This window comes from Ammospiza caudacuta, chromosome 1 (assembly GCF_027887145.1).
Source record: "Ammospiza caudacuta isolate bAmmCau1 chromosome 1, bAmmCau1.pri, whole genome shotgun sequence".
Classification (NCBI taxonomy): Eukaryota; Metazoa; Chordata; class Aves; order Passeriformes; family Passerellidae; genus Ammospiza; species Ammospiza caudacuta.
This window is the reverse complement of record NC_080593.1, coordinates 131,826,854-131,854,215: the sequence shown is the minus strand read 5'-3', so window position 1 is coordinate 131,854,215 and position 27,362 is coordinate 131,826,854. Positions and strand designations below refer to the sequence as shown.

The following is a 27,362-nucleotide window of genomic DNA, read 5'->3' as shown; positions in this document are numbered from 1 at the left end:
AGTAAGTAAGTTATGTTCTCTAATATTTTCATTTTTTCCTGGTGTTTAAAAAAACCCCATAATTGTAAGGGGGGAAAGAAAGTCTGCAGATAATCTGTTAAAAAACCCTCGGTGGTATACTTTAGGGTGTCTGCAATGAGATGGAAAGGATTTTTTTTGCCTTAAGTTATTGTTTCAAATATAGCTCCACCTCTTATGAATAATGTGAAGCATCAGTGGATTGACACTCTGTAGTGTACCACGTGAGATGGATTAGCAAGCCAAACTCAGCTCCTAGTGAGCAGTGGCACAATGTTATTATTATTATGAGTAGTAGCATTAATATTAGTATTAGTATTATTATCTGTGGGTCATAAGGATGCAGTTTTTAGCGACTGCCTAAAATATTTAGCCAATGATTGGAAATAGTTTTTTTTTTTTTCGTAGGGCTGAAGCAAAAAGAACTGCTATTAGTAAACATAACAACTTCATTTATGAAATTAAATTTAATCTGAGGATGCTAAAATCCTTTTAAAAGCCTCTGCTGCAAATGGTATTACTGTAGCTTCAGCACCCTGAAGGGTTGGTTGCTGAAGGACAGTGGTTTTTCCAGCTCAGGACAAAAGCCAGCCGAGCTCCAAAGTAATTTTACATGGTTTTTGAATTGGATTGTATTAAGGCCAACACTGATACGTAGTTACTTTTAATTTCCATTATTTTCACCTGCAGCATGTAGAAACTGGACCTGGAGTTGAAAATATGTCTAATGTTGGATGGTAGTTTTGGTACAATAATTTTATGCAGCTCTTACTTAATGAAAGGTACCTTTCTTATCTTGTTTGACTTTGATGTTACAGAATGATCACATATTCAAAATATTTTGAAGTATTTAGCTGTTTAACAGCTAAAATTTTAAAAGAAGGATAAGTTTTCATGCCATTAATTTTAGTCTTTGCAAAGCTTTCTTTCATTTAGTGAAAGATGCCTTAACTGCATGTTTGAAATGGAATATTCAGAGGAGCCAGTTTTCTGCACTGCAGTTGGAATCAATTCTTCCCTCCATTACTTGGCCATTTGGAACAGTGTTTGGAGTAGGAAAGAGTCAAAATGAAGGACCTTGTATTTTAAAACCAGTATATCTAGAGTTTATCTAGATATACTATCTAGATATCTAGGTTATCTAGAGCATGCAGAGATTTTAAAGAAACTCTATAATGAAAATAAAATTAGAGCATTGTAAGAGCATTTATTAAATACTCTAACATCACTTAGATTTGAGAAAGTTCTTCAGGAATAACTTTCAAAAACAAATACATAAATATTTGTGTGTGTAAAACATGTTACACTTAATTTTTCAGCTGAAGATCTCTCGTGTGGCAACCCAAGTGAATGTTTTTGGTAGGCTTTGTTTGCAGCCCTTTGCCTTCTGTTGTATTGCACATCTCATTTTTGGAAATAAAATGCCCATACCAAATGAATACAGAGTTGTATATGGTTTAAAACTAGGCTTTAAAACTGATGTCAGAGCTTTGTATTATTTGTTTTTGTTCTCTTTTCATGTTACAGATTCACACATTAGTTGAAAGTTTGAAACTTTCAATTTCTGATCAGCAGCTTCCTATGTTTATACGTATAATGCAGCTGGGGATTGCTCTGTATTACGGAGAAATAGGCAACTTCAAAGACGGGGAAAGTGAAGAGTTGATTTGCCACACTAAAGATATGTTGGGAAATATCACAGGTGAGTACAGTTTTTCATTTGTAAGAAGAAATGTTAAAAACATTCATTTCTTTGCTTTTTTGCAAATGGAAATATCCAAGTCTAGTTCTTGCTGAGTATCTTGAGGATGCAGTGCTTTCACATGCTTAATTATTTGTTCTATAATTCTGATGGTCTTAATTAACTGAGGTTAAATATGATCTAAGAAGACCATTTTGAGAGTTGTGACACTGTAGGGTACTTCGGATTTGTCTGTCAGTATATCATGCATTAAAGCACCTTTCCATAAGCAAGTCTGAAACTGGCAGCAGCCACACTTGAGCTAAATAAGAGAAAAGCCAAGGTGTGCTTCTTAATTTCTTTGAAAATGGTCATTGAGAGTAGATGTATCAGAACTTGTCCTAAGCAAGGAAGTATTACTTTGTTCTGTTTCCCATAGTTCTGTCCTTTTATCTTGTCTGGTCTCAACTTTTTATTTTCATATAACATGTGTTCCTTCTTCTGTGTGATCTTTTGTGGTAACTTAGTGCAACAGGATCTTTTCAGGAGCATTGCACTCATGAGGGGTGAATGTTCTTCATCTTTGTGTGATTGCTTCCCATCTGCTGCTTCTCAGGCACATGGGGTGACTCTTGGGGTGATTCTGTGCAGGGCCTGGAGTTGGTCCTTGTGGGTCCCTTCCAACCCAGCTTATTCTGCAATTCTCTGAATTTATTTAGAGATTTGTATTTTAATTTAAATTGCCTCAAGACAAAAGTTGTGGTTATCTTTCCAAGGTTGCATTTGAATCTTTTGAATTGGGGAAATAGGAAGAGAAATTTACCTCACCTAGACAATTCTTGGAATTTCATTTGAAGGTGACATAGCTCTCTTAAGCTAGGCTTAAATTTATAATATTACAGCAGTTTAAAGCTATGCATAAACTAATAAATTAATTATGTTCTGTTGAAGAAATATACCATTTTAATTTGCATTAGGAGACTGTAATTTTTTAAAAAATTCTGTGTTGCTGTCGTTGCTGTCTTCTCTGGTTTCAGAGAAATAGGTGCATGATGGGTAAATGACAGCAGTGGAAATTTTTTTCCGAATATGGCCTTCACTGTTGTTTGGCACAGATAACTGTTTCACTCTTATTTCAGATGTAGAATCCTCTGTCATGTTACTGCTGTGTAAAAATGAGAAAACAAATAAGATATCTGTAAATAGTTCTCTCTTATTGTCTCTGAAGATGGGTTTTCTGCACTAGAAACTCTGCATTGCAAACATGAGTTCATTACACAAAATACATGATTAGAAGGAATTAATATTCTGCAAATATTGGCTTAATATTCTGCTGAGACTTTAAAAGCATACAAGTTTTAGAAAAATCATCAGTGTGTATTTTAGTAACTTTCTGTATCTAACCAATGATTTGTACTATTTACAGGACAAAGTGTCAGGAAGTTTTCTCTGAAGCACTGCATTGCCCCTGCTTTCAGACAGAGGGTTGTCTCTGTATCATGGAATATCTTTCTTTTGTTAGAATGAAGTTTTCCCCAAATTTGGCTAAGTGTTTATGCCATGGAGAATGACAATGTATTTAGCGTTGCTTGAATTTTGTGCCTGCATTCCTGGAGTCAGTAAGGCAACTAGGGCTATTTGAATACAGGAAAGACACAGAAAGAAGAGAGAAATCATATGAGTCAATGTGAGAACTGCTAGGATGGGTAAGCAATGACTTTCAGGTGAAAAAAATATAAGGATTGGAGACAGAGTAACTGGGATGAGAAAAGTGGAAGGAAGCTTTAACTGTGGAAGAGGACAGAAGTCAGCAGAGCTATGTGGGTTTTACTCAGCTTCTTTTGGTTAAGGTGTGAAGATGTGGTGATACAAATATAATTTAAGCAACGATTAATGTTAAAAGGCATCTTCCTACAAGTACACAGTTACTTTTGCATCTAGAATTAAATTTGAAGTTCTTACATCCAAATATGTGTAAAATCTTTGGCAGTCCATCTTGTCATCTTTGTATTAATGAGTGCCTTCAGGATCATTGAATTGCAATTGCTGTTGGTCAGTCCCATTTGCATTCTTTTGAACAACTGTCAGTTTGACTTCCTAGCTTTTCATAAGACAGCCATCTCAAAAAGAAATAATATAATGTAACTCTGCACTGTTATGCACAAGATGTTTCAGAAGGGTCGGGGATAAGATTGCAAAAGAAATCTGTAATTGCCTACACAGCTTTTGTTCAACTGTGCTGTGCTCTAACATTATTGTTGTACTTAATTATATGATCATATGTATTTGACAGAGCTATCTCCTTCAGAACACAAGACAGATGGCAATTGTTGGATGGCCAAGGCAGAGATGTAGAGGCAGTTTTAGAAGCCCATTTGTATCTTTACTGCAAAATATTTTGCCACACACAAGCTAAAATGGTCGTGCCATTTATGCTTGTTTCCAGTGTCTTAGTTGTGAGTTTGTAGTAGCTTCTTGGGTTTGTAGCAGACAAATTGTGCATAAGAACATGAATTTTAATGTATACATTATTTAGTGACACAAGAATGAACATCTACATCTCTGTCCTTGAAGCATGTACTAAGCTTCACTCATACAGTTTCATGGCTGATTCAATGAGATGAAAATTCATGCTATTGCCAGCAGGGATGCATTCCTTCCTTCTTCCTCTAGTGCCAGCACTTGTATTCATGTAGCCATAGGCTAGGCTGGATCACCCATAGCTGGCTAAAAATATATAGACAGAGAAATAAATAAATAAATACCAAGAGAGTAATTTTCTACTATGTTAATTCCAGATTGATGTTGAGAGAAACCAGTTTCCAGATTCCTATTACAGATAAATATCTCAAATCCTTTAAGAGAAAGTAAATTTCTGAAGGTCAGACTTGATTTGAGCATGCAAGCAGTGAGATGCAGTCACACTGTACTTGTGTAATATATATAAAATGTATTTCTTAACTGGAATCACTCTCCTGCATTATGGGGCAAGACTTCCAGTGTGAACTATGAATGGCTAGAAAAAAATGACTTTAGAAACCTGATGCAGGGTAACATTTTGTCCTTTAACAAACTCATGTAAGTAAAACAGGGGTTTTGTCACTATGTTTCATTATCCAATATATTTTCAGGCAATGAAGTGGTTAGTGTAGTTAGTTCAAAGCAAAGAGACTGTGATTCATGTTTCCCACATACACGCTCTCCTTCACATATTCCTTGTTATAAATGAATTTACAATGTATTTATATTTGTAGTGTTTAGAGGATGTTGTGTGTTGTTTATCAGGCTGATGTGCATATTTTCTTAAGTTTGGTGATTGTATAGGGGCTGTAGTAGCTTTAATTTAGTGATAGAAAATATATATATATTCCTCTTGCAATTTTCTGTCTCACAGTATATAGGTAGAGGAGCTAGGGTAAAATGGTGCTTATTTTAATGTTTTCCAAAATATTAAAAAACATTATAATCCAAACTATTACTTGGCATATTTTACTGTTCTCTCCGTGTATTTCAAAAAGGGGTATGCTAAATGATGGTTGAAATTTATGGCCAGGTAGACCAAATGTTATACATGACCCAGGTTCTACAGCTCCACCTTTTTTTCAGTTGTTGCCAGGCCTTCCACCATTTCTTTTGTGCTTGCCAACAGCAGTCTGTACTAAACTACTTGAGTCATGATCAGTGTCAGTTTTTTTTTCCTTCTACAGCTGACAGTTCTTCCTCTTGGCTTTTTCCAGGATTTTATGTGCACCTCTTCTGTATTTGCTGTGTTTCAAGATTTGTTTCTGAATTTAAATCTGCTCCTTGAGACTTGTATGAAGGGAGTAGAAAGGGAGCTTGCACTGCCTTTGTGGGAGGAGATACCCTTGCCTCTTAAGCAAGTGCAGAGAATTCTCAGGAGTGTTTTTTATTATTCTTTCCTCAGTTATGCAAGTATAAAAAGAGTAGAAGGCTAAAGAGCAGTTAAACTAAGCAATAAAAGGTCTGAAACTTGTAAAAATGGGATCTCTGAGATTGAAAATACATGAATAGAATTGGAATATGGCTATTTCTGTTCTCAGTTAAATGATTCATTGAACATAATGTTCACCTTCAGGAACAGTACTGCATCCAGTACTACCTACAGTAATTCTGAAGTATTTAATAGCCCTCATGAGTCCCACAAGAGTGGTGATGAAACCAGATAAAAGCTATTTGTACATGCAGTACATTACCTACCTGTTTAGATAATGAGTCTTAGACTTGAATCTTTGGGGAAGTTCTTACTTTGTTCTGCATGCAATCTCTGCTGATTTTCACAGGTGACCAACATTTTGACTTTTGACTCACAGATGGGTACCAGCTTTCTTGAGCATAGATTAACTTGTAGTTAGTTATGTAGTAGCACAGATTAATTTGAAGTACTTTTGAATTTAATTTTAAAATTGGAAACTATAAGATCATAATATCATTATTTAGTCAGATTTAATTTTACAGCTTTAGGAAGTCTTTAATGAAAGCAGTCTTGAGGACTTGTGGTGTAGATGGCAAATTCTAGTCTCGCTGCAGATGTATGATACTAAAACTATGGCCAAGACCCTTAATATTTTTTGGAGAAAAATGTTAATGAATCAAAGAAGTGCTTGAAAAAACTCATATTCAGTAATTTAAAATTTGTACTGACTTCCTATGATTATAAGCCAAGTATCAGTGAATGCTGTGTGGAATACAGTCCAAGATAAATTTCACATACCTTAAATTTGAATTTAATAAATGAATTTTTAAGTATGGTTTATCTGAAATTTAGCTTGGTTTTTGTTTTAAAAGGCACAGAAGATGAAGCAAGCTCAGTAATGCAATATCCTACACAGTACATTGGTCAAGATCCTTACTTCCATCAAGATGATGACCAGCAACAAGGATGGGTTTCTTGGGCTTGGTCTTTTGTTCCTGCTATTGTGAGTTATGATGATGAAGAGAATGATTCTGGTGGAATTGGTGATGGAACAGCAGAACAGCAGAAGTCTCAGTCCCTCAAGGATCCTATTATTTCAGTTGGCTTTTACTGCACAAAGGCAACAGTGACTTTTAAGGTAAATATTTCTCTGTGTCACTTATTGAGGAAGTGCATAAAGATTTCCTGAGCATTCAAATACTGTTTGATTCAAGACAAATATTGTTGGTATTATGAGGGGAGTATTTAGTTAATGAATAACAAGAAATGTGAATGCTAAAAATTCCTCTTGAATTGTACTGGACTGATAATGGCAATGTGAGTAGTTTTTGTTATTTGAGCTTAGAATTTGAGTGTGAACTTCATCATGTTCAAAAGAAACCACTTAATTTACTTAGATTAATATTTTTTGATGGGAAAAAGCCTGAAGGCATTCTGTGAATGTTCACTGCAGAATTCCATTACAAATACATATTTCTTTATAAAAGCCCTTCTAATTTAGAGCTAGGATTGGAGGAATTTTTAGAGACTATTCCTTTTTTGGACTATTGTATGTGAAAATACCATTTTAACTTGATAATGCTGAATTAATTTTCCATAGGTCGAAATTTTATTGAAGGAAAAGAAGATAAATAGTACATATAGGCTGAGCTATAAACAGTATATGTAGAGAAATATTTAATATAAGCTCTAAGCACAGCTGGAAATTGTTGCTGGCCTTCTAATATTTTGTAAGCTTGCAGAAGGGAATATGGAGAGTCTGACTAAGATATTGAGATGTATTGACAGAAATTAGAAATTAAAGTATTGAATTAGCAGAATACTTGCAATGTTTCAAGCTATTTGCAAGCAATTCTATGTGCATGACTACACCAAGTGGCTCTTGGCTTTACAATTAAGCATGTATTAAATCAAGGTCAGAACTTTGCCACAGAGTAATTTAGCATGATTTTTATGACTTTGAGCCTTTCAGATTAACTGCAAGACTTTTGTAACTCTCATACAAAAATTATGTGCCTGATTATACCCAGTACCATCAGGAGCTCCCTGTCCCTTTTCTGCCTGTTTGGCTTGACATCTGTGCACAAGAATGTTTTATGGGGCTTTATGCCAAATTTAGCTGTTTTTGTTTGGTGGTGTAGAAGGGCATTTAGCTGCTCAGAAACTGCCTGAAAGGGTGAGACAAGTGACTTTGGAAGCTGTAGATATTCTGTGGGGATGTTGATGTTTTAAGCCTTCAGCCTCCTGAAAAATTTGGTTGAAAAATTTGAAGATATCAACAGCATTCAAGTGTTCAGTTGTGTTCTTTTGTGTCAGTCTGCTTCAGCTTGCATTAAAAGAGGCTAAAAATAAATATTATAATTTTGTTCCCTCCATTAATTATATTCCTGGGACACCGCTTGAAACATTAATTATATTCCTGGGAATATAATTAATTATATTCCTGGGACACCACTTGAAACATGAACAAGCCACTAAAGTCCAAATTTTTCATTTATCATGGCTCAGCATCTTCTTTTACACTGTCGTACAGTAGTAATTTTGTGCTCTTGTTCCTCATGCAAGAAAACTCATTAAAAATAATATGAGCTGATTCTTTGAACATGTGTTTTGCTAGAGAGGGTTTTCCTAATGCTTCATTTGCAAATTCACGCATTTTATATTAGGAAGTGATTAAAAACTACTCAAAATGTAACATTTTGCATTTTAGAGATTTGAAATGTGAAGTGATGTATGATGCTAATATGGTGACAGGAGGAAAACAGAATTCATTGTTCTGCTTGCATGCAAAGAGTGTATGGAATTAATTTGTGGTTCATATTTTGGTTAAAAAATAAGGTCAAGTTTCTGCATTAACATTTTGAATAGTTGATATCATTCCAGCTAAAATCATGCCAAATTAAATGTACCGTTTTCTAATAATGGTGAAAACTATTCTTGTAATTTCTGAGTTCTTTTAATCAATTAATTGCTTTTCCTCCGCAATAATTGCACACAGGTGAAGGGTGATCAGTGACTTTTTTCATCCAATTTTCTTGGACATTCAGATTACACAATTTTAAATTGAAACACCATCCGTTTGTATCCAGTCTTGAAAACAAAGAGAGTGTGTAGATATTCGTTTCAAAAAATTACAGTTTGAAGTATTTAAACTGTTCACCATAAACTAACTTGAGTTTTTTTTGTGCCAAATGTAATATATTCAATATAGAGTGCATCTTTTTACTTGTTTTTCTTGGCTCTATGTTATGTGCTTTTTAACCTGTGCATGTTTTCCCATTTTGAATTTTTATATCAAAATCATGCAAGAAATATAAATGCATGTTGCTCTTGATTGGCATGACATGAAACAAAAATGTGTATGGTTATAATCAAAATGTGTCTGCAATACTATAATGATGTTTAATTATTTTCTGGGGAAAATAAATCAAATATTAATGGATTTTTACAGGAGTTTATAAGCTTATTTGGTATTTATATCTGTTTCATCTTTTCACACAGTTTCTCTTTCGATAAGCAAACTGAAAATACCGTAGTGGATTTAAAGCATTCTGTTGTAGCATATTTCAAACCAAAGTTGAACATGAGACGTTCTGGATATGGATAATGTGCTACAGCTGTTTAATTGCACCTGTTTTCTGACAGTTAATGTATTTTTGCCCATAGTTTACTTTGTCTTTATCAGTTCTGTGTATTAATGACCATACTGTCATTGAATACTAATATTGACTTTTATAAGGTGTTTATCCTGTTCTTCTGTAGCTCACTGAAATGCAAGCTGAAAGTAGTTATTACAGCCCTCAGAAAGTAAAATCCAAAGAAGTCATATGCTGGGAACAAGAAGGAACAACAGTTGAGGTAATTTTACATTGACAAGGCTTTTTTGATCCATTTAAAGTCATTACCAAGAAGTTGCCGGTAAAGTATTTTTAAATTATTTATCTGCCGATTTTTCATATGCTGTCATATTATATGTGTTTGTTGTAATAATCACATAGATATTAACTCTCTAAACTTCTGTGTTGTAGTGGTTGAACACTATAGTGATACCTTCCTTTCTGGTGGCCGGTGTGATTGCTATTTATTGAAACTCTAATTATATAAACTAAGCATATTTTGCTTCATTTTCGTCCATCTTCTCTATTTCTTGTGGAATAGAAGGCTTAAAAATTTATCACTTTATTCTTTTTCATCACTAGGTCCTTATGAAAGGTGAACTTTTTTTTGATTGCCAAATAGGTTTTGTTGGTTGCCAAGCTATGTGCCTTAAAGGAATTATGGGAATTAAAGACTTTGAAGAGAATATGAATAGAAGTGATGAAGTGAGTATGTTGAAATAACAGTTGATTTGCCCAGTAAGCAATTTTGTTATCCTTTATTAAAATATCTGATTGCAAAAATGGAAAAGACTGCTATTACCAGCTGTGATTTTTGGAGATTACTGTGATACAGAGCTCAGTGTCTATTCGTTAGAGTTGAAAAGACAAATATCTCAGATTGAGAAGAGGCAGAATATAAGACTTTTTAAAAATCTTTTTGGACAGTAACCCATTGTTGCCTTTGTAATTTTGTATAAAAAATTAAAATATAATTGAAAGTCTTTGAAAGTACTTAAATCAATCAAAGATTGGAAGGGAAAAAATGGGAACACTGTATGGTGAAGATAATAAAGGTGGCACAAATACTGAATGAGTGTCTTACCTCACTTTTCAGTAAGATTGAGAGCAGTATGAAGTGAATGAGTTAGACAGTATTAATTCTTGTATTTTAAACAGATGCAAATCTTCAATTGTTTAAGAAAAAATCAGGTATCATTATGAGCTACTTTAAAATTATTTAATGAAGTGTTGCATGAAATTCTGAATTCAATAATGATGATTTTTAGGTGATTTGTAGATAGGGTAATGCCCTAAAGTATTGGAGAACAGCAACTATTATCTATGTTTAAATAAAAACAAATAATATAGACAAGAAGAGACCTGTTAACTTGATGTTAGTCCTCTGTGATATCTTGTAAAGTATTCTAAAAAGGAAAATAAGGAATATGGAAGAAAATAAGTGCCTGTATTTATGTCAAATATCTCCTAATCTGGGAAATTGTGATATTATGATAGATTTGAGTGCATCATGGCTTGACACCCATCTCAGGTGTTAGTGTGTGCAGAGCAGAAAACAAGAAAATAGCATGATATGGCTGCTGAGTATGACATTATTGGGATTTTAGGGATGCAGTGGGACACACTGTATGACTGGTGTGCTGTTATGGATACACAGAGGCTTTTCCAGAAGGAGAGGCTGGGGAGGCAAGGATGAGCCAGCTGTAAAATGCTATGCTGGCCTTGTTAAGGACAAGGGGGGATGTGACTGGGGATGTGAGGGTGGACAGCCACCTTGCCTGTAGCAACTGAGATTGTCAGGTATAAAATCTTGAGAGAATTGATTTTTTAGACTGAGGTGAGTGGGTGAGCAAAAGAATTTCACAGAATCATAAAATTGTCTCTTTTGGAATGAACCCAGAAAAAACATCAAGTCCAACTCTTTAGTGAATATCCCATACAGGGATTGAACCCACAGCTGTGGCATTATTAGCCCCATGTTCTGACCAATGGAGATAATTTCCTTTAAGTTAGTTAATAAGGAACATTTGGGGTTTTATTCTTACTCATTTTTCTGCCACTTTCTAGTCCAGGAATTTAGGAAAGTACCTGCTTAATGACAGTGGTGATGATTCTACTTGCCTGTTGTCTGTGTACTGCTGTGGTTGTGGGATTGGTCCTTTCATAAAGGTTCTGGCTCTGCCTGTGATTGAGAATAGATAGTTGGAACAAAAATAAATCTCCTAAAAAACTTTTTTGGATTAATAACTCTTGTTAGGAAAGTTGTATTGATTTCAGAAGGGTAGAAGTCTGGGAGGAGGCATGTTAAAATCTAGATGAATAAAGAATGATAATGTAGCAATGAGGTCATGCATGGAAATAACTGATTGCCTTGAAGATAATGAGTACAGCATCTGAAAGGATTGGGCAGCCAGAAATAGAGTGTGCAGTGACAAGTTTGTATACAGAAGAGGATTGGGGCAAGATTTGGAGTGATGAGGATCTAAGGTTATTTGCTGTTAAAATGCTGCTATTATGTTCTATATCATCAGTTGTATCATATTCATTGGTTCAGGCAATTTTTATTCATTTGAAAATGGGGAAGGAGTAGACAGGAACTTGTGTTATATGAATGAAATTAATTTCATTGTTTCATCTTCATTCAGGATGAAACATGCTATTGAAGATTACTAATCTGTGTGTGTCTTATTTGTGTTATGACAGAATTGAACTACTCTGTTAACTTGACTGATTTTTTTTTTTCTTTTCTTTTCTTGCTTCACTTTCTGCTGCCTCATGAAGGAGGCATGCTTCTTTAATTGTGGAGAAAATCTGAGTGTGAAAGGAATGACATACCTTACCAATTCACTATTTGATTACAGAAGTCCAGAAAATAATAGTATTCGTGCAGAATTTATACTGGATGCAGCTCATCATAAGGTCAGAGGATTACATTTTTCTTATAAAAAAATTTCCAATGTTCTCTAATGGATTTCTTCTAATTATTTAGATCTGTGTACTATTAGAGGACTGAATTCTCTTTACTTTTACACATTTAACTGAATCTTACTTTTCAGCTGGCCAAAAAAAAACCAAGTAAATCTGTTTGTGTCAAAAAACAGACACCCACAAAAACCAAGCCAAAAAAAGAGCCAAACTGAAAAAACATGTCCAAAAGAAACCTCAAACTCCCCTCCTGCCCCAAAAACTGAATTAATGTCATAGTTTCCAAAAGCAGTAACCACAGAACATTTTAAGAGGAAAAGAGACATGTGGAGAATACTAGCAAAAGTCAAGCTTTACCAGCACGTGTTTTAAACCCAAACAGTAAGTAGTCTATGGTCTTCAAACTAATAAGTACTGTCAGATTTGGACAGTATTAATTTTATTGCTTGTGTTCTATATTGGTCTACTTAGAGAAAATTTTGCTAGTTCTCCCTTTTGTGGAGACAAATTTTCAGTCACCTCTAGTCTCTATTGTTGTAAATTGTGCAGTAAAGCTTTATTCCCTGGTTGTCTGCCATTATTAAAGATTGGTTGCAATGACCAAGGTGGTCCTTTCTGGTTGTGTTCATTGGTGGAGGTCTGTGCTGTTTGTTGTACAGGTAAGCCATTTACAATTTTGGAATGTATCCAATTTCCTTTAAATTTAAATTTAACTATTTTCACCTTTTTAGTAATATTGATGAAGTGTAATACTGAATAATCACGTGAAAAAATGAGTTTAGTAAAATCACAAGTACTTATAGTCAATCTTTTCCCATAGTGTGTTTTAAGCTTTATTCTATCCTTGGTCTGTCTTCAATGCTTTCACAATTTGCCCAGTTTTTGGCAAGATTGGAAGCAGATTTGCTGTGTGATGTATTATATTATGTATGAATCCCAATGTTGGCATAAAGTCTTGATAAGTTTCCTACTGTTGAAAGATAAAACTACAATATTCCTTGAATAGCAAAGCCAAATTGAACGAGCTGAAGTTTTCAGCGTATTTAATTAGGTTGATGTGTTGCATGCAAGAGGTCAAATGAAGAATAGTTACTTCATTAAAGGTACTAATTGACTCGATGTAATTGATGAATTGGTCAGCATGTCCACAGGAATTATGGATGTGCATTTGTGTGGCCTCAAATGGAAGTTACATTACCTATCAGAAAGGTGAATTCTTGTGATAACCTCTGTCCTTTGCTTTGATAAGCCTTTCCCTGTGTTGATGCACAAATCCAAACATGAATATATCTCTCTAGTAACAATCTATCAGTTGGGAATCTCAAGTTTCTTTCCTTATACAACATTTTCTTTGTTTGCTTTGCTTTGTTGGTAGGAGACATACACAGAGATAGCTGGAATGCAGAGGTTTGGGGCTTTCTACATGGATTACTTGTATACAATGGAAAGCACCGGTGGCAAAGGTACCTTTTTTCCTTTGTTTACCCTGATAAATAATAAAAACAAAGACTTTTCATGCCTAAATGGTCCTTGACCAACTGTCCTCTAACTTACCTTAGATTTACCATCAGGATCATAATTAAAATGCTTTCATCTTCATTGATGTCTTTCAGAGGTTAGTTGTTTTGGTTAGCTGTTGGTTGTTGGTATGCTTTTTTTCTTTTTCTTTTCTTGCATAAGTAATCAAAATGGTATTTTTTATAGTTGCTGAACTGAAAGTTAAGTATTTTGTAGCAGTGGTGGAATTCATACAATATGATGTCTTTTTAAAAAAAGTTATTATTATTGACTTTGCACATTAAAAATATTTTGAGAAACCCTGGTTGAAGAATGAGATTGATCATATACTTAGCACAGAAGATGAAAAGGGCTATTGTTTTTCTTCTACGAAGAAAAATGCAAGGATGCAAGAAAGTGTGAAGAATTATCTTTTAATATACGTATCCAAACAACTTGATGAGCAAATACTACTCTAAACTCTGTGCACAAAGATATAGGATAATTCTAAATAGTTCTTTGTGATTCCAATACATTCTTTTCTAAATCTGAGAAGTGGATTTAATGAAGTAAATATGTCTACTTCTGTGAGTGTCACAAAAGCTGGGACAAAGGAGTTAATCTATCAGCAAGTAATACGTTTCTATTTTTTCACAGATATTCTTATCACTGATCGTGATATAATTTCCCCCTCACTCCTCAGAACACTGTCATTTACAGCTGCTGTTCTGCAGTTTTATTGTCAAATTAATATTACTTTCTTGCCCATCTGTGTATTTATTATTGTGAATACTATTTCTCTGGATATCTGTTGGGAACTTCTTGCTATTTTGTGGCTGAACATTTATCTGTCCTTACTACACAGTCCAACTCATCTGGGGGGTTTTTTGTGTTTTGTGTTTCTATTTCTGTGTGAGAGAATTCACAACTCCTTATGTTTGGCTTTGTTTTTCTTGACGTGGTGGACATCAAGTCTGAAAGGAGTAGGAAAGAAACTTCCAGTTTCCTTTTAGTTGCATCATGAAACATTTACAAAAATAAGTAAATGGTGCTGTTGCCCTCAGCAGTAGAGGCAGACACCAGGAAATTTAACAGTTCTTTCCTGACTCTGAGGCTTTCCTCTGTACCATGAGAGTGGTGTGAAACTCTGAAAATTTACAGTGAAGTCAAACATATACTGCAGACGTCTTCTGGTTTTAATAACAATTTAAGTGTTCAATTGCACACTGAACTCCTATGTAGAGAAGTTGAAAACCTCGGGTAAGCCTTATCTCCTTTTGAATCTTAGTGTAGAAATTTAAATATGCACAGACTATGTGCATTATTAAGAAAAATTGATTTTGTGGAGTATTTTTTCTTGTTTCTCTGAATGCATAAGGAATGTTATGATCATATCTCTTCCTGACTTTTAACTAATGCTTTTCAGAATTTACTGAACTCAGAAATGCTTTTTTATTTTCCTCAGTGTCAGACTGTTGTATTTTCTGACTACATTTTTCCCTCCTTAGCTTCTCTTTTTTTCCCTATCAGGATGGTTTCTTGTAGCCTTGGCTTCTATTTTCTCCATCAGTCACCAGGAAAACACCTCACAAAATGTAGCTTGGCTTTCTATCAAGTCTTACTGTGTGCTTTTATTTCAGTGTTGTTCCCTTGATTTCAGGAACCCGGCTGCGTAAAATAATAGAATAATTAATTTTTACATTGTTTAAACGGTTGTTGTTTTTCGAGAGTCAAGAACTTAAAATCTTAAATTTTAAAATGTTTTTGTCCCTCAGAAAAGCAGATGTGATGCTTTCTGCTAGTTATTTTCTAGCTAATTTTTCCATATTGTGAGTTAAATGCAGAGTTGTTATATAGAATGTAAACAAATAGGTGCAAAATATTTATTTAAGATGAAGGTATAAATACATTAAGATTTTGAAAACAATCTAAATTTACTGCATTTTTAATGTGTTTTTTTTATATGGAAGTTTGCATTTTACTATTTCTTATTTCAGTGTAACTGTTTTTAGTTACCATTACTGCACCCCACATACCATAAAAAAAAACGAACCAAACTTAAGTTATAGGAGGCAGTTACTGTGATTGTAAGATTTTTATCTGTCAAGGCAATTTTGGTTTGACACATTCTTTGCACCTTTAACCTTTCCTGAAGCATAGGATTACTGATTAAACCACAAGTGCCTCCTGGCTAACATTAACCCTCAGGAGTTTCATCTGTCATTTACAGAAGTGCATTAATCAGTTTCAGTATTTTGAATGAAAGCAAGATAGTCATGCACAGTAGTCTTATTTAGACATTTTGTCTGTCTTTCCCTGCCTTTATTTTTCTGGTTTTTTGCTTTCAGTGCAAAACAATTTCTCTGAAACATTATGTAGCCTGTCAGTTCCTTGATCACTGATTTGCATGACCTACAGAGCTAGCAGAGTGTGCTGTTGAAGTTACCTTTTGTTTCTAATGTGTACCCCTCTACTGTGCTGGCAACTTTATTATGCAGCACTCATTTTGATATTTTTGGTTGATTAGAATTAGACATACAATTTACAAGGAGCTTGAAAACTCAGTGGTTGAAAATTGGTTTTCTTTATGCATCCATGAAGTTTCAAGATTACCTACTTCTGTAGAACCAATAGGTTTTCTGCCTTTTCTGTTTGCATTTGGGTGGAATTAACTGGAACCGTTCCAAAAAGTGGTTTGTATGAATTTTGTCACTTAGATATATTATTTATATACATACAATATATACAAGCAAGTCTGATTCTTCCTCTTTGAAAAGGCAGGCTGTTACTACTTCTGGCCTTATTGTTTTTGGCCTTATTATTTTCATATGATGGTATGGTTTTTTGCACTCTTTGGTAGTGTTCATCTGAACTGAATACTGTGTAGAATTGGAAGGATAAAAGTATTTGTGTTAACTGCCTATAAAATAAATGCAGAAGCGAGTATGCTGGGTTTCAAACAAATCTCTTTCAGGATTCATTCAAAAGATTGTAATTCAGTTCCAGCTGAAGATTTGAGTAGGTTTTATAAGGAAGTATCCTTCTGTCCTTTTATCTTTCTTTTATTGTTCTCTTTCTTCTCAGAAAAACAACAAACCAAGTGAAGCAGAGGCTATAAATGCTCTCACCGTCAACTTCTGTTAGGCTTTTAAGAATAAAGCTAATTCTTCTGCTGAGTGCATAAGCCTGTAAAGGTCTGCAGAACATTATGCCAGCTGTGCATCCAATTCAGCGCAGTCTCAGTTTATTTGAGGACCTTTATCCTCACCACTGCTTAGAAGCAACAGTGTTTTATGGAGTATGATTTAAACATGAAGGAAAAAAACCCCTATGCTTGCTTCCATTTCCACCAAGCTCTGCTTCCCTCTATGTAAGGACTGTTTTGAATGAGTGCAGTTAAAAGAGTACAGTAAAGGAGAGAGACCAAAGGGTGAATGACTGGGTTCCTCTTGGGCAACCAGAAATCATAGAATTGTTAAGGTTGGAAAAGAACTATTTAAGTTATTGAGTCCAACTTTTAACCCAGCACTGCCATGTTCATCACTAAACTGTGTCCCCAAGTGCCATATTAATACATTTTTTGATTACTTCCAGGGATTGTGGTTACAATGCTTACCTTGACAGGTTGTGCCAGTGCCTGTAGCCAATTTCAGTGATATTTTTCCCAATATCCAATCTAAACCTCCCCTGGTACAACTTGAGACCTCTCATCCTGTAGCTTCTTACTTGGGAGAAGAGACTGACCTCTTGCCCTTGCTACACCCTCCTTCCAGGTACATCTAGTGAGCAGTAGGGTCTTCCCTCAGCTCCTTTTCTCCAGGCTAAACAACCCCACTGCCCTCAGTTCCTCAGACGTATTGTGCTCCAGGCCTGTCACCAGCTCCGCTGTCCTTCTGTAGTCTCAGAACCATTTAGTCTTGATGCTTATTTTGTCAGTGTTCAGTTGTGTTATGGTCAGCAAGATATTTAATGTTTAGTGCTTCTGTCAAAGCAATGAAAACATTGTCAAAGTGATGATCTTAGGAAAAAAATCAGAGTGAAGTTCAGCAAGCTAAAAGTGTTAGAGGGATAGGACCATAGTTTTACAAGTCATGTGTGATAGGAAAGCTTGAGCTTCTGAAATCTGCATGATTTAACTGAAGAATTTCCATGAAGTATGTTTAGAGAAACAGTCATGCTGTTGGTCTGACTAGATGAGTAGCCTGTACTCACTGGTAGCTGATGGGTAGCCTGTATACGCTGAATGTGTGATTTTGGTCTGTCTTATTACTCTACTAAACTATTCTGTTATCTCTGTTGGCTTTAAAAAAAAACAGTCTGAGGCATAATGATTAAAGAATTTTTCTTTCTTGTTGTCCATATGTCAGTGAGTGGTGGTAAATGTGAATGGATGGAAGGGTTTATCTTCATTTTTAGGCTGCTTCTTCCAGTCTTGTCATGGCAGCTAACCTTTCGAGGGCCCAAATCTGTCATGTCTCTGCAGCACATCTTTTCCTTGATTATTGGGGATACGTAACTTTGTGACAAGCTGTACAAAGTTTTGAACACTGTGGCTGTTATTGACATGTGAGTTTAAGCTGCCATAGAAATTTAGACACCTCCAAGGAGTCCCAAATTTGAGAAATACAAAGTTTATGGAAGAGTTAATAAGTTTTACTTTGCTTGGAGGCAAGGCAGAAATTTGTCCTGTTTGCTCTGCATTTACCAGAAATAATTTTGTTAAAACCTGTTAAATCAGTGATTGTATTTTTGTATGTTATATTTTCATAGTTATATTTTTCTGTGTATTTATTAAGTCTGATCACAGGATTTGAAACAGAAGTAGCTGATAAAATATGTTATTATATGTTATTGTGTGTAACTTTTATAAAACTTGTTGTAGTTTCTGGGAATCAGCAAGACCTTTCTTCAGTAAAGAGTGAAGATTTTGGAAATGTTCAGGAGATGTCTACAAAAAGCCTGATTGTGGGTCCACTCAATCTTCGACTGGATAGCAGCGCTGTGCACCGCATCATGAAAATGATCGTTTGTGCTCTGGAACATGAGTATGAACCATACAGCAGAACTAAGCCAGGTTTGCTCCTATTGCATATACACAAAAGTACAGAATTATACCACACTACTTTTAGTGCTTCTAAAGGTGCAGCTTTCAAATAGTTTTTTCGAGTCTGAAGAGGAAAATGTAAAATAAAGGTAAATTATTCACAATATCCCCGTCAGTGCTGGATGTACTTCTGAGATAATTTCAGATGCTTTGAACGCCATTTGTTTTAATCATAAGCCTCGTGTTGAGTAAGAATAGCTTACTTCATTTTCTACTCTAGCTTAATTTTGGAATCTTAGAGAAGAAAGTATTCCTACTGGTATTTATTAGTTCAAAATAATAGTTATATAGGATGAAAATGCATGGAAATAAGTTATGGTAGACTGTTAAGATGAATTTCTCAGAACAATACAGATTTCAAGAAAGGAAAATCCAGTTAGTATTGCATTTAGCTTTAGGTAGAAACAGTGTGGAATAACATTATTAACTGCAAAGGGGCAGAGGGTAAGCTTGGCATTTTTTGCTAGTCCTTAGGCATTTCTGAAACATCAGCTGTAGGGCATATTTTATATATTTTAGTGAAACATATGTAATCTCCATTTATTGTAGATATTACAGATGGAAGTAGAACTATGCCAAGCTCAGAAGAAGTGGCATCACTGGAGGAATACATTCCCACTAGACTTACAACGTTCACTGTTCTTAAGTGTACCATTATAATCCCTGTGGCAGAATTCAATTTACTAGACCACTTGCTGCCCATAATCATGGGTGAGAAGGTATGTATGCACAGATAAGGATTCAGTGTTTTATATCAGCATGTGCTATTTCATATAAATTTTCTTACTGGCCTGTTATTCCATGTGCTGGATGTATCACTGAGTTCTGGATTAGTTTGGTGCCTGTGAGCCTTCAGATACCAAAAATGGGAGTCTGACTAGTTAGACTTGGAAATTGAAGGTGTTATGTATGGGTGGGCAAAATACTTTCAAATGGAAAAGATTTTAAAGCATCAAACAAATGAAAAAGCAGTAGCTCTTATGATCAGAAGAGTGAGTACCTGTTCTGTGGGTCTTCATTAACTTGGTAAAGTATGAAGTCTTTTAATATGCAGGCTCAGTAGAGATGACATAGGTTTTAATAGCCAGCTCTGTGTGTACCAGTTCCAGACAGGATGTCAGCAGGACTTGAGCATTTAACTGCTGAATGATAAGCTCAGAGAGACAGAAATTTCCTAATAGCCTTCATTTGTTTTACCGTTTACCATGTATAATGCCAGCTAAACAATCCTATACTGGTTTCATTCTTGTTTGTCTCCTTTGTCAATGTGCAAAGTTGAGGTACTGTGGCTTGTAGTGAAGGCTTGCAGTAGGTTTATCTCTTGTGCCAGAGGCTGGAAGGTGTTTTATGGGTAAGGGAGAGAGTGAGAAGAAGATTCTCATCAATTCTTGAGTTAAATTTCTAGGAGTTTTTGTCCAATATTTCATCTGATAAGCTGAGACTGCTCTGGTAGCTCATTCTGAAGAAGAAAATGCTTTGAGGAGACTTGATTGTGGTCTTTCAATACCTGAAGGGGGCTTTTAAAAAGGAGGGGAGAGGGTTTTGTACAGGTAGATAATGACAGGACAAGGTACAATGGTTTTAAACTAAAAGATCAGGTTTAGTTTAGATATTAAGAAGAAATTTTTTGTTGAGAGGGTGGTGAAGCACAGGAACAGGTTGCTCAGAGAAGTTTTTTCCTTTTTAGCACTTTTTAATACATTGCACTGAGAAGTGCAGTGGGTTGTAGTGCTTTTCACCTTATGGGCATGGACAGATGCTGTTTTTACAATGGGAGAAGAGTCCCATGTTTGCTGTAGGTTTGAGGTAAAGTTGAATTCCAGTGAATTTTTTGCTTGATGTAGTCATTACTTGGAGTCTCAATTTACATTTCTTGAATGAAGCCAAGCATATTTAAAATAATGATTTTGAAGTTTAGATTGAAAATCATAAGTACATCAACTTATAGTCCTATTTCGATGCATATTTAATAAAATTTTCAGATTTGTAGTGTAATTTAGATTGGAAGAGATGTTTGGAGGTGTTTGCCAGGAGTTCAACATCCTGGTCAAAGCAAGAGCAGGTGTTCTCTGTACCCTCCCAGTAGGTTGCAGTAGACAGCAGTAGGATTCTTCTCTGGCCTTCTCCAGACTGAAAGATTTCAGTTGTCTCTGTTTCTCTTAAAACAGAGCTCATGTGCTCCAACCCCACAGCCACTTTGTTTCCAGCAAACTCATTCTGGTATGCCCATGTCCAACCTGTGCTGGGTGCAGTGCTCCATTTTAATGGATACTATGAAAAATAGACTTGGATACCTAAAATTGTGATATTTATTTTCTGTGGAATGACATCTTCTTTTGTTGATATACCTGGCATGTCTGTGAATACATAGAAGTGTAAAGGCTAGATCAGCATGAGATAAGTATTATGGTGATAGTGCTTTGGAGTGATAAAAAGGTAAACAAAGATTTTTATAGGACAAAATATTTTGACTTGGCATATTCTTGTACTGGGTTGACCTCAGCCAGCTGCCAGATGCTTACCCAGCTGTTCTCACTCCCCCTCCTCAAAAGAGCAGTGGGGGAGAGAGTGGGATGGGTCAGGGTAGAGGGGGAGATCAATTACCAATTACCAGTATGAGCAAAACAAACTTGACTTGGGGCAATTAATTTCACTTATTGCTAAGAATCCAAACAACATGCCCCTTTTCCCCCTGAGACTCAATTTCACTCCTTCATTCCCTGACTCTTCTACCTCCCACCCCTTAATAGAGGAGGATGGAGAATGGAAGATGGGGGTTAGTCAGTAACAGCTGAGCTCTGCCATTCCCTCATCCTCATGCTGTTCTCCCTCAGTGCAAGTCCTTCTGGCAGGTTGCACTCCTTGAGGGAGAATCTGCTCCAGCATGGCCTCTCCTCAAGGCTGCAGTGCCCTTCAGGGCATATCCACCTCCTCCAGCATGGGGACCTGCATGGGCTGCAGTATGGATGTCTGCTTTTGTCTTGTCTCTTTCATGAGCTGCAAGAGAAGCTCTGCTCTGGTGTCTGGAGCACCACAGCCTCCCTGTCCTTTTCTGACCTTCCTTTTCATGTTGCTGTTTCTCACTTATTCTCGTAGTCTTGGCAACCTGTGTAGTGTTTTTGCCCATTCTAAAATGTGTTTGCACAGAGGTGCCCCCAGCTTGGCTGAGGAGCTCAGCTGTGCCCTGTGGTGGGGCTGTTGCAGCACAGGCTGGAGCAGGCTAAACCTGGCCCAGGACAGCCCCTGGTGTCCTCTCACAGAATCTGCCCCTACACCACCAGCACCTGGACACCTGCACCCAAGACAATTCCAGATAAAAAGTTGATTATTTTTGACTTAATAGAAAATATTTTGGAAAGATTTGAGGATTTGTAGTATAATGCCATGGTAGCGGTAAATAGTTTATTTCATGTAGATTTTCTTGTGTGTTTGGGTAAGAACATACAGATATGATAAATAATACATTTAAGTTATGACATAATTCTTTTTCCTCCCTGCCTTAGAACTTGAGTGGGCTGTTAAATGCTGCAAGTTTCCAGCCCCTGCGGCCTTTACCCTCCGTGCGGATTCTGGTGGACAAGGTTAACCTGGAGCACTCGGTGCCCATGTACGCTGAGCACCTGGTGCATGTGGTCAGCAGCCTGGGGCAGCCCTCTGACAACCTGCTGCACTACTGCTACCAGCACTGCTATCTGAAGGTCAGTGGGGGCTTGAGATGTGTGCTGAGAGCATCATGTATGTTCAGTTAATCTGAAGTGTTAGCAGGTTTCCTGAAAGGATGTTTTCAGCTAATCTGAAAGGCCATAGAGTAAATACATTTCACAGAAAGTTGTTGTTTGGGATTGCTGCTTCTGACTCGAGCCAAGTGTTTTGTAATATACACTGCACACTTCATATGAGGAAAGTGCTAACTGAAGCCCCAAGGTCCTTGTGACAAGATAGAATTATTCAGAAACTGTTTTCCTCATCTGAGATAATGCTCCTGTGGTTTGTAGATCGCTGCAAAATTACAAACTTACAAACTTGATGGGAATTTAGGAGGAAAGATTGTCACTACTGGTAGTGTTGATAGAGCAAACCCATCACAATGAAGATATGCAATCAAAAACTGTTAACAAACAATTTAATTGTTTTTCATTTTAAGAGGATAGATCTCTGGATGTTCTCAATTAAAGATGCATTATGTGAGAGGAGCTCTTATTGTGAGGCTGGGGGAAGCTTAAGATATGGAAAATTGTTTTGAGATGGTTCAGTTGCCATCTGCTCTGTGGAGGAGTTTTAAAGCAGGCCTTTCCAGCCTTTTAAGATGTGCTTAGGAAGCTTGAAACATTTGGGTGCTACTAAAATATAAATATCTAATATGACTACTGTGAATTTTAGTAAATGTCTCAGTTATCTATTCACTTCCACGCTGATATTTTACAAAAATTTAAATATTTATTATCTGCATTAAAGAAACTGTGTTTCAGAATTGCATGGCAAGCTTTCAGTTTTCTGGGTGACACGTCACATTTAAAGTAATTGGAATTGCAGTACTGCAGGTCATCTGTATGTTTTTTAATTTGAGAGGATTTTTAGTAGCAAAATTTGGACATCAGCTTTGGGTTTTAAATGTTTTTTTTGCTAGCTTTAATAGTGCCTGAGTTGTTCTGTTCTTGTGAATGGTACAGCATGTTAAAAGACAAGTCTACAACAGTTTGTTTGCCATATTGAATAGGGAAAAATCATAAAGAATTCCTGTGATGATTCTTTCTGTAGCCAGGCTCTTATTAATAAAAAAAGCTTTGAAGGAAAGGTTCTAATTTCCTTAAATACCGCTCTTTGGTAACTACCAGTGTTGTTATAATTACTCAAAGTGATTTTACTTTGTATGAAAGGCAGTATGTAATCGGCAAGTTTAAAGGATATAGACTAAAGTACTTGAGTTGAAAAATTGTAATTCAGTGTTCTTTTAAATTCAGCTGACCGTAGTTAACATTTTTTGAGTGAAGAAAATATTTTAATGTGTATTTTTAGGGCATTATTTGTAGTAGATTTTTGTAGCTGTATTTATGTTTGGGTAAAAGGAATTCTCTAAAAATAATACACAATTTATTTAATACTTACTGAGTATAAGTACATATGTTATAAAATATCTTGGAAGTTATCTAGTCACATGATAATATACCTATTTGACCAACTGCATTTGTTCCAGATATTTGGTTTTCAAGCAGCACTGACTTCTTTGGACAGTAAAGGATTATACTGCATCCCTGTTCCAGTTATCCCCTCATTCAGTACTGCTGTTTATGGCAAGCTGATCAAGTTCCCCAAATATTGGTGAGTATTAAGCCTGTACAGTGTGATTAAGTCATGTGAACAATTATTTTGAATTTTTAATGAAGGATTTAAAAATGCCAAGCTTTGCATATATCCCTAAACTTCTCTGTGTCCTCTCATATTCTATTATCATTCATAGGTTTCTTTGTGAGGATAGTTGTCAATAAACATTTTAGACCTGATGTGGCTGAGAGACCTGGAGCTAATGACACCGAGGTCACAGGTTCAATCCCAGTATGGCCCAGTCACTTCGGATCAGTGATCTTGTGGGTCCCTTCCAGCTCTGCAGATTCTGTGATACAGGAGAAGCCCTGTGGTGCATGGCTTTCTTCTGGACCTTGTAGGTTTCTGAAACAGTTGCCATTCTTTCTTGAGCTGATACAAAAGTTCCATACTGATGGCAAGCTTGATGTTTGAGCTGAATAGGACAGCTTTTTCTTTTTTAAATTCAACCAAATAAAGAGCAACAAATTGGGGATAAAACCCCCAAGCATCCCAAATCCACAGTGTTTCTGCTACACTTTTATTTGTTTCTCATTACAGTTGGAAGTGTAAACTATTTGTAAGAGCTCAGATGTTAAATACAAATATTTTTCTTCTGAAAACAGTTCTGTACTTTATTAGGAAATGTGCTATATAATTTTTTAGCCATAAGTGCGGTGGAAATTCACTATTTAAATGTATCTCTGCAGTTCAAATTTTGTGGTCATAAAAGCCAGTATGCAATAATTTATATTGATAGGTTGCATTTATAAAAACTATTTTCATGAAAATCCATTTTGACAGTATTTTGGACAAGGTATTACTTTTCTTTATCCCTCATTTTGAGTAGTAGCAGTCTGTAATACTGCTTTATGAGTAAATCCATGCAGAAAAAATTACGTAGAGTGACAAGAAAATAAAAAAGTATGTTAATTTCAAAATATTTTGGCTTCAAACATTTTGTTGAATAGCTAATTTGTAAGATGCATTTGTTTGTGAAACCTTAATGAATTATACAAAAAAAGTTACTTCTGTAGTTGTTCTTATTGTCACATAAAGAATGTACTAATTTTTCTTTCATAAGCTGTGATACCATATTAAATGTAAATGGGTTTTAGCATTATCAGCACACCACCAGGTGGTAGCAGCCTAACTGACTTTGTCATAATTTCTATCAATAGTTAAAAAAGTATTAATGACTTTGAATTAATTGCTGTTGTGTTGTACCATTTTACTAAAAACAAAAAGAATATTTCTAGGATACTCTATTATCAGCACTAATCAGAGTACTCCAGGACTTTACAACTGACAGCCTTTCCTTATGTTATCTCACATTTAACACTAAGCTCTGGTTAGTAATCCTGGTAGCAAACTGCATGAATAAATTAGTGTTGAATGGCAAACTTATATTTCTTCACTATATTCTAAACCCCATGCTTAGTTGTGCAAAAATCAAAAAATTATTTTAGGGATGAATTTCTAAGTAAATGTGTCATCTGACAACTTCGTGGTATTCAAGTGCTGCTGCTTTCTCATGTGTGCTTGTGCTCTTCTGTGTGTGCTTACTGTGCTCCATCTCTTGCTTGCTCATGCTTGGTTTCTTGTGCTTGTCCTTGTGCAGTTTCACACTTGCCCTCACTCTATCTCATGTTCCGGGTCTTATCCTTACATTCTCTCTCTCGTGCATTCTTGGATTGTCTTGTGAAATCTGCCTCTCTCACATTCTTTGTCTCTCTCTTTTAAAAATGCATTGCATTACCGTGCATGCCCAGCTGGAAGGAGCTGTAGTTTTGGGGAGTGGAGGCAGGGCACTGATCCTGCCTTAAAACAGCAAACCATCTATTGGCATTTATGAGAAGATAGAAGATAGTTAGAGCAGCACTTTCTGTGGTACTGTGGTCTGGCGTCTTTTGACGGTTTTCTCACTTTTTTCCTCTGATATGATCTCTTTCTATGGCTTATTTATTTCTTAATGAAATTTAAAAAAAATTTATAAAATCAACTTAGGCCAACCTTTTATCTAAACTAAGCAACACCAATTTGTGAGTAATAAAGTAGAAAAACAAATGAGTAGAGCAGCAGCCTGGTTAAATGAAGTGTAGTTTGAAGTGAGTAAAAGTCCAGATGAAACGCATCAAATAGCACTTCAGCTAAATCGAAATCAGCATGAGGACTGAGAGCTTCATTGAAGTCATGCAGTGAGTGAGAATTAGTCTGGTAGGATAACCTGGTAATGTCATTAAACTTAAATTCAGTTCTCCCTCCCAAATTATACCACCTGCTTTATTTGGATTTGTGGATTTCACATTCCAGAGTTTCTTAAAGTGCACACATCTGATGCTACATGTGTTCTTCTATTTCTTCATAGAAAATACATACCACAGACCATACCTTTTAAAAACAAAGACATTTTATGAACTGTTATGGAATCCCTTAGGTAGTATGTTTTGAGTTAGCAGTGAAAATCTCAACTTTATTTCTGACATAAATCAGTAGAAAAGGTTTCTTTTCTAGTTTCAGTACAATAATCTAAAAGTTACTGTTATATACAGTGTATTAAACTGTAGTAATATTAATTTTTTAAATCTAGTTGATAAACATTGGCAGGCTGTTTTAACAGATAAAATTTCAGCAGCATCAGTCCAGTAAATTCTAGTAAATGCCTGTAAACAGTCATAATATGCTGTTTATCTATCAGATTGATGTCTCTTTTAGTTTCAACTAGTACACTTTCTTTGTTTAAAAGAAATGTGCTCAAACTCACTAGTTAACTAAGTCTTGGACATCTTTTAAATTGCATAGCTAATCTGTTTTTATTGGAAAGTACAAACCATCTGGTCTTTTGTTTTTGTCAAGTGTAACAAGATGCAAAATACAATGTTAATGTCAATATTTTACAACTGCTTTATGTAGTGTTGCATGCCAGATTGTAAAGCAGCTTTCAGAGCTTTCAGGAGGATGTCTAAAACCAACTGAGAATTAACAGAATATGGTTAAAAGCCTAGAGTGAATGACAAGAATGTTTATTGCCAAACAGAAATCTTGAGAGGAATTAGATGATTTTCTTTTATTCTTTTGGCTTCAATGTCTCTGGTAACAGATGAGGTAATCTGGTGTAAGACACTTCAGTGTTGTAACCTTCTATCACTTCTAAAATACCACTTCACTGTACTTCTGAGGAATGCTAAATTAACAGTGCAGAATATGGATTTGTAATAGCATTCCTTTTATTTTTCCAGTATTTGATTGGCAGTGAGGTGTTCTCCCTATATTTTGAGCTAGGTA

At 35.6% G+C, this 27,362-nt stretch overlaps 1 protein-coding gene across 1 annotated transcript in view; it reads left to right on the top strand.

Moving 5' to 3' along the window:
• The window catches only part of VPS13B (vacuolar protein sorting 13 homolog B), a 429,435-nt gene that overhangs the window by 50,002 nt on the left and 352,071 nt on the right, over window positions 1–27,362 (top strand). Inside the window, exons 7-16 of the mRNA XM_058820123.1 lie at window positions 1,546–1,720; window positions 6,506–6,771; window positions 9,396–9,491; window positions 9,833–9,955; window positions 12,032–12,169; window positions 13,551–13,638; window positions 18,555–18,746; window positions 19,326–19,495; window positions 22,280–22,474; window positions 23,971–24,095. Coding sequence (XP_058676106.1) covers window positions 1,546–1,720; window positions 6,506–6,771; window positions 9,396–9,491; window positions 9,833–9,955; window positions 12,032–12,169; window positions 13,551–13,638; window positions 18,555–18,746; window positions 19,326–19,495; window positions 22,280–22,474; window positions 23,971–24,095 — 1,568 coding nt within the window. The remainder of the gene's footprint in view (window positions 1–1,545; window positions 1,721–6,505; window positions 6,772–9,395; window positions 9,492–9,832; window positions 9,956–12,031; window positions 12,170–13,550; window positions 13,639–18,554; window positions 18,747–19,325; window positions 19,496–22,279; window positions 22,475–23,970; window positions 24,096–27,362) is intronic.